This window comes from Sycon ciliatum, chromosome 8 (assembly GCF_964019385.1).
Source record: "Sycon ciliatum chromosome 8, ocSycCili1.1, whole genome shotgun sequence".
Taxonomy (NCBI): Eukaryota; Metazoa; Porifera; class Calcarea; order Leucosolenida; family Sycettidae; genus Sycon; species Sycon ciliatum.
Genome location: NC_088650.1, coordinates 12,453,736 through 12,461,800, shown reverse-complemented (window position 1 = coordinate 12,461,800; position 8,065 = coordinate 12,453,736). Strand labels below are relative to the sequence as shown.

At 47.1% G+C, this 8,065-nt stretch overlaps 1 protein-coding gene across 1 annotated transcript; it reads left to right on the top strand.

Moving 5' to 3' along the window:
- The first annotated feature begins 363 nt into the window (after positions 1 to 363).
- LOC135823475 (transcription initiation factor TFIID subunit 4-like) lies at positions 364 to 6,298 on the top strand. Its single transcript, XM_065336319.1, has 4 exons — positions 364 to 572; positions 3,639 to 3,702; positions 4,402 to 4,632; positions 5,453 to 6,298. Exons 2-4 carry the CDS (start codon positions 3,690 to 3,692, stop codon positions 6,118 to 6,120), a joined length of 912 nt encoding a protein of 303 aa, XP_065192391.1. The 5' UTR covers positions 364 to 572; positions 3,639 to 3,689; the 3' UTR covers positions 6,121 to 6,298.
- The last annotated feature ends 1,767 nt before the right edge of the window (positions 6,299 to 8,065 follow it).

Genomic DNA, 8,065 nt, shown 5'->3' with positions numbered 1-8,065 from the left:
CAAGATGTTCATGTAGACTTTGAGGCCGACTTTCGCATCGATGTTGGCTATCCCCCCGGCTCATAGCACTTAGGGAAATGATCCCTACCGCCCGGGGCATTCTATCGCGTTGTTTGAACTCTCCTGGCGGCAGGGCATTGCCAAACTGATTACCTATTATGAAATAATTCAAGGGATGTGGAAGAAGCCTTCACTGCTCGACCCAGGCCGATAACCCTATTTCATACATACCCCCAAACTAGACCAATTATTTGAAAATAATTTCTCAAGCTTGATCGCGCGATGTCGAGAACGTTTCCCGGCAAAAAAAACTTTGAAATCTGTCATTATGGATTTTGGGAAATAATAAAAATTGAATTTTGAAAGAAAGTAATAGTTGTGTCGAGCCGACATAACATGTCCACTTGCGTCCTCTCCATTCACAGTCATTGTGCCACTCACGTCTTGCGTTGAGAGATTCTATCGGGGAGTAAGTAGTTGGCAGAGTGGTGCAGCCTCCTTCACCACTGACACCAGCAGCCGCTGTTTCTGCACACCCAGCGTACTAATTGGATACGGAATAACTGGAATTTGTGAGTGAACTCTTGAACCATTCTTTCTCATTCCATTTACCGGTACATGCATTCGATTTCCGAAGGCTGTGCATGTCCTGGAAGTACCAGTCCTGTGAAATCTTGGGTGTCGACATCATGTCATTGGGCGCTTTCGATTACACGTTTACACGATTCTGGAACTGGATTTTTTAATTCTCGAATGACCAGAATGTACAAATTCCGGCCATGTAAACGAACGACTGGAATTCACAACGCATTTTATTCATGGCATATCACAAACAAAATTGGTCGTAAAAAGAGATCATGTACACCCTCGCGCGCACGTCGACCCAGCTTCGCGAACCGGTCCATCCCGGTGAAGGCTCCATGTTGGCAACAATATTGGGCTTCGATAAAGCTGAACGCGTGTGCGAAAGGACCACACAAAATGATCTGGTCTAATAATCAGCTCCCAGCGGAAACTCAACTGCGGCAATTAGCTTTTCGGGAAGACAAAAGAAGTACAGTCAACTTCGCTAATAACGACTGCGGATATAACGACAATTCGCAAATAACGACAGAATTTCCATGCCCAGAGCAAAGTCCCATCCCACTGTAGTACATATAATGAGACTTCGGGTATAACGACACTTCGCGAATAAGGGCACCTTTTTGATGCCCCGCCGAGTGTCGTTATAAGCGAAGTTGACTGTAAAAATAAGAAGGACAAAATGTTACGAGTTATGACTGTCCACCAACGTAACCACATCTTATACAGTCAGCGAGTAACATTTTGTCCTTCTTCTTTTCACAATAATTTAATTGGCTCACCATCCGAGTTACAAAAGAAGTAGCAACTACATGCAGTTGTAGCCCTGCTTTCTCACCACACAGGCCAGGGAGGCTCTTCCTTGACTTGAGTCATGCATGACCAGCTGGTAACACACCGAGTGTGCAATTCTGGCACCAGAATGAGAGATATTCTGCCCTCTCTTCAGAATTGACGGAATTGGATAAAAATAAATTCTAACGACGGAATTTGTGTAATCGAACTGTGCATCAACAATAACTAATTCTAGAATTGACCGAAATGTGTGTAATCGAAAGCGACCATTGTGTGCAAATACGGGTACCGTATCTTCCCCAATAAATGTACAGTACTTTTATTTTTTCAAAGGTGGTCAGACCTGTACTACTATAGGAGACTGTACTAGTATTGGAGATGTGTACTTTTATTGTTTCTGAAAAGATTGATTGCCTGGGTTGGGTGGCAAACAACTCGTGATAATGATACTGTAAGGCTGTAAATGCATCCCAGCAAGCACCATGGTAAAGGGCGATTCACAATACAACTTTCTGCGACGCGACACGCGATTTGCGACAAGAAAATGCCTGCCGCGAGCTGTCGCAAGGCACCTGTCGCAGAAGTTGAAGAAAGTTCAACTCTTGCGACATGCGACACGCGACATACACAAATGGAGTACAGTTTCGACCCTGGGTGCACGTGCAGTGCACGTGCATAGTACTACTTGTGCATGAGGATATCCAGATGTCGCAACAAACATGAAAAATATTGTGAACCGTGTGTCGCTGTCGCAGATCGTCGCATGTGTCGCAAGTCGCATTTCGCGTCGCAAGAAGTTGTATTGTGAATCGGCCTTAAGAATCAGTGTACAAAGACACAAAGATGATAAACGGGTAAGAAAAACGAAGTAAGGTGGACCCTGGTACCTGTACCCCAGAATACCCATCACATCATTCCCGCATGTACTATTATTAGAGACGTGTCCTTTTACATTATTTTTGATCCACGCTCAGCATGTCACTACAATTGGAGACGTACTACTTGTAGTATTGGAGACGTGTACGTTAAATAGGAAAAATACGGTAGGCTGGAAAAGGGCCCAGATTTAAGATTTCCACGTGCTGTGATCGCATCGTATCGTACTCTGCATGAGCAAAGCGACAAACATTTCAACATTTGGGAACAATGGTAGGCTGCGCCCTGAGCCCCTGCGTTCTTCGTCGCCTGATCTTACTGTACTTCCTGCGCTTAGTCATCGACTGTGCGAAGAAGGAGAGCTAATGCAGAACGAAATATACCATTTTTAAAATTATCAAATTAATTTAATACATGACGCGTTGTTCGTGTACACGAAAGACCCAGAGTCCATAAGCAAGTGTATGCAACTGTGATCTCTTTTCTACGGGCCAGACGTGTGGCGCGCTGCCTCATTGCATCATGCATCAGCATCGTACTGTGGCACTTAAAACACCACGAACCACCTGCATTTTGAAACCGACTTTCGTATTGAACTGAAGTTTCTGCACCTAAAATTTTAAGATCGCGACGGTTCTCAAACAAATCCAGCAGAAAAAACGCCTGTTTTCATACAAGACACTCGTGGATTTCACTGCATGAGTACGGGGCGTGTGGCAGACAAGTTACGTAACGACGGCAGCACGCCACACAGCAACACATAAGCACACGGTTGCATACTCTCGGAAAGACTCATACCGTCATAGATAAACAAATATACGGTATCCGTATCACAGAACGGACAAAGCTGTTCTCAACTGGTTTGCTTTTTTGCTGAAGCCACTCTAGGTCTGAAAAAACCCCGCTGAGAAGCATTCTCCACCTAAGCCGTATTTGTGTGAATCGGGGTCTGAGAAGGAAAGCGTGTGCCATCTGCTATTCCCGCAACAGCAACAACAACAATGTTCGCTGGGTACGAAGTAACACAAGTAATATACCCATGGTCATTGTCCTTGGTTCTGTGCGGGGTCAGTTTGACTATAAGAATACTTTTCTGCGGGAAACGGAACGTGGTAAGACCTTGGGCCACTCAAGAATTTTGGATAGTACATGTGTGTGTGTGTGTTTGTGTGTGTGTGTGTGTGTGTGTTGTGCGTTCATGCGTGTGTGTGTGTGGGGGGGGGGGCGTGTATGTGTTTGTGTGCGCGTGCCTGCGTGCACTAACCGGACAGTAACGCGGACACCATTCTAACGTCCCAATACCTTAACTCAGCGATCTAGGTTGCTGTTCCTTGTGTGCATTTTCTCGCTGGCCATCTGTAATGCCTGCTTCTGTTTGTTCTCAGGTCTACTCATGTATGCTCAGGGCATAACGGCTGGCTAAGCCCTCGCTCAGGATGCCGAGACGAGGTGAGGCCTTGCCCTGCTTACTGTGTATCGACTGTCATGTACATTGCTTTTTGTTCTGTGTTTTTAGTGTTGCGAAATAGTGGAATTTGCGTTGCCAGGAATGCTTGATACTCACAAGTGTTGCTTGCTCGTCTCTGTCCTTGTCTTTACGTTATCTGTGCGTGGTGATGTGCGATTCCTGTGTAACGTATGGCTTCGGTGTTGTCTAACGTATGGCATGAGCGGACAGGAGTTGCAAGTGTGCGTTTTGAAAGCCCAATTGACCGATTTATGGTCGTCAAAAGGAAATTGCTCTGACGCTTGAATGTCATGGTTGGAACTATGTTGTACACCAACACAGATTTCCGCAACATGTCTTGATAGGAACGTCCCTGCTTCGAGTTCAGGTGTTGACAGTCAAATTTCTTAAATCTCAGGGGTCGTGGTGGTGGTGTGGGGGGGGGGGGGGGCACCGTAAAAAAATATTCCCATAGGTATGCAGAAGATGTCGCGAATAATACCGTTTGGTGCTAGCCAGGGTCCGCAGCGCTTTATTTCGTGTGTGTGTTTGTGTGTGCGTGTGTGTGTGTGTGTGCGCGTGTGTATGTATCTGTGTGTGTGTGTGTGTGTGTGTGTGTGCGTGTGTATTTATCTGTGTGTGTGTGTGTGTGTGTGTGTGTGTGTGTGTGTGTGTGTGTGTGTGTGTGTGTGTATCTTCAGGCGGCCGCCGCACCGGTACAGCCGGCAGAAGCAGAGCACGTCGAGCCAACCGGCACCACCACCATCGGACTGTCCGTCACCACCACCACCGCAGCCACTTCAGTCATGCCCACCGCAGCCACTTCAGTCATGCCCACCGCAACCATCGCACCCGTCTGCACTTTGGCCATGGACGTGCGCGCAGGGGAGGCGGTGCCGGTAACGGGGTGGTTGTTGTGGGAAACGGGCCCAGTAAGTTTGTTTGTTTTCGTTTTAAGAGTCAATGTCTGTAACGACCAAACATCACCCGACATGGCCAAATTTCCGATTTCGCTCAAAGTTGGCTCCTTTTATCCCTGAGTGGACCTTCTGGCCTGATCTGGGCCATCTTTGGTCCAGAGACCCTCCGTTTCTTGGATATTGAGCAAAATAAAAAAAAATCCGACTAAAATGCGCACTGAAAGAAGGTACAAGAACGAGGGGTTGCTGCTGCTAACAACTACACAGCGCAGCCAAACCAACTATGTTCGCACACCGATCCAAGTTACCTAGTAATGTTTAGCCATCCACATTTCGACTGGCGACTTACTGAGTCCCTGGAACGAATCGATCAATTCAGCCTGTCCAATGGTGGCCATTACGAAGGCCATCTTCAAGGGCCGGTAGCAGCGGGGTTACGTCCTGAAATGGGGAGTAGATGACCACCATAGTCTGCTACAACATGTCCCCTAGCACCAACAAGTGGTCTTGAATAAAGGTATCACCTAAAATCAAAAATATTCAAATTTCAAACTCTCCAACGGCCATGCACTAGCCGACCCCAACCTCGTGGCAGGAAAGCACACACAGAGCGTCTCCATTATGCCTTTTCGTGTGTGTTTCTGTCTGTGTGTGTGTGTGTGTGTGTGTTTGCCTTGTCGTTGTGAATGTCTCTCTCTCTCTCTCTCTCTCTCTCTCTCTCTCTCTCTCTCTCTCTCTCTCTCTCTCTCTCTCTCCCTCTCTCTGTGCTCACACCCGTGCATGTGGAGCTGCATGTTGCGTGTACTGCCTACATTTCCTTTTATTTGCATAGATCCATGCGGCATAGTAGCTATGAGTTTCGGTTTCTTCTTCCTCTTCATTAGTTCTATATTACTCGGTTTGGGCGTCTCTCAATCGATCACGGGAATGGCTGTAGCTGGCGGTGTAATCCTTTCCTTCGCCGTGATGCTGTGCTGTGGAGGAGTGTTCGCGTGTGCAAGCGGCGGGCGCAGCGGGCCACAGGTGGGTGACATCGAGCAAGGCCGTGGCAGTATCGGTTCCACCGCCACCACCGTCACGCAGCCCATGCCTGACCCGAGCGCACCACTCGATCAGCAGTACCCGGCACTGGCCGGTGGAGCTGATTCGGTGAGCGCAGTAGCTCCTCCACCGCAAGCGGGCATTCCCGTAGGCCAGCCGTACAATCCCGGATTTTCCGCCGCCGCTCCGCCTGTCTATCCTGCAGCGCAGCCCGCTGGAGCTGCGCCGTACACGGCGTATCCGGTTGCACTGCACGCACAGCCACCGTACCCCACTGGCGCCGTGCCTGCTGCAGCAGCTACGGCGTATCCACCCGGAGTTGCGGTTCCAATGCAAACGATAGGAAACGTGCAGCCCTACGCTGGTGGCGTTGCCGGCAGTGCTGCTGTACCAGCGTCTGATGATGTAGGCGGTGGCCTGCCCAGCTACGACGATGTCGTTGGCAAAGGCATTGCCTGAGCAGCGTATCTGCGATCGGTGTGTTTGCTCAGCACAATGTACTCTGCACGGCTCGGTGTCTGCCAATGAACTCGGCGACGAGGTTCCTTGTTGCAGTGCCATGCAGCCTGCTGCTTCCTGAGACTGTGCGTGTCAATGCGCATCTGATCTGCGTGCGTCCCTACTCCATTGGAATCCCTTTACAAGTACTACTCCAGACCATTGTGATGGATTGTCAAAAATGTGTCATCGTACTGAAACTCATTGCTTTTAGACGTAGCACTCTTTGTATCTACTGAACCAGCTGTCCCTGCGGAAGATGTGTACTGACTTCTTTTGAATCTATCCACTGACAGCAGGAGATCATAATAATTATACGATTAAAGATTATGTAACAAGAAAGCAAGCAGTAGCACTCAGCCCTTGAAGTGGACGCAGAATTATAGATTATATTTATAATACCTTATCACACCTGAGGCCAGACTGGACTATCTATATCATCTTGAGCATCACAGCTGCTCCTGCAGCTCCACTGAAAGTAGCTCATCAACGCATGTTCTTTTCGTTCTCAAGACTTTGTTAGACTTTCTTTTTTATTGGGGTTTTTCTTTTCTTTTTCAATTGTACGCAATGTCGTACGCAACTATGTATACATCAGGACAACTCTTCCTCTTTGTTCAAGTCGTGTGGTTTGGTTGAGGACATAGACATGTAGGCCCCATTTTATCTGACATGTATTGCTACCTCCCTTGGTCGCAAATTATTACTAATATTAGACAAACTAATAGTGTGCTTTGTAGCCTGATTAGGGCTATCTCCCCACGAAATGTAGTACTTCTTTTGTTCTCTCTGAATCATCTCTATTGTTTAGGAGTGGAGCCAATCAGCAAATGAATTGAGTTCCAAGAGCTACCGGTATCTATTTTCTGCTTTATTCACCCACGAAATGGCATGTAATTATAACACAATCATTGCGCCTTGACTTGTACATGATTGTACGACTAAAAGTTATTTTTTATATTTGGTGTGTGGTCGCCGGGGGGGGGGGGGGGGCTTTGTGTGTGTACGCATGCGCATGCAGGGCCTGGGCTTGAAGTTGTAATGCACGTCATCGGTCTTCACTTACAAGAGAACATGTGCAGAGAGAGTCAGCTTCATGCATTGTCACGATTCGCGTGGTATGTGTGATACAATCTGTCCCCGTGAATTCCGTGCAGAATTCTGCGGTAATTCTGCAAATTCTACAAGGGAAATGACTCAAATGAGCGTAAAAACAGATTGGATTTCCACAACCCCACCGAAGTTTGTTGTCCCTATAAAGGCTATAAATTCCGAATCAAAATTATGCGAAATCCTGTTCCAAAAAAATTGAAAGCTCCAAAATGTACCGTGCAAGTTGATTTTGGAAGTCACAAGCAGGTTGGTTTAGCTGTGAAATACATCAAAAGTCTCCAGAAAAAGCAGTTTTTCTCTCTCTTCTGCAATATCCCGCGGGATTTTCTGAATTCTGCGGACACTACTCGTACTGGATTCTGCGGAAATTCTGCAATACGTGGAATCGCGGAATTCACGGGGGACAGATACATGATACATATGAGTATTTTTATTTTTTACTATTGACAGCCTGAAAACAGGTGGAGAACAAAAAGAAACGAGGAAAGGACAAAACATAGGGGATGCAGGGACGACGTGCTGATGTGCTGGGAGCAACTCAACCGACCAGAGGTCTCGGCGTCAGCGTTGCAACTAGGCATCGAAAAGGGGGGGGGGGGGGAGGGTTGCACAAGAACAACTGCAAAACAAACAGAAGCTAGTGAATACCACAAAATATTAACTTGGTGCGAAATAATGAGAAGAAAATAATGACGCCCAAAAGCGCTTAACACGAAATTAAGAAAAAAGGAAATCATAAACTACATAGCGCTAAAGCTGCACCAAATAATAATTTAAACTATAACTAAACCGG

What these genes read in the sequence shown, in the direction of transcription:
- LOC135823475 (XM_065336319.1), top strand. An exon ending in TGTTGTGGGAAACGGGCCCA is followed by an intron (nt 4,633 to 5,452) that starts GTAAGTTTGTTT and finishes TTATTTGCATAG; the next exon opens with ATCCATGCGGCATAGTAGCT.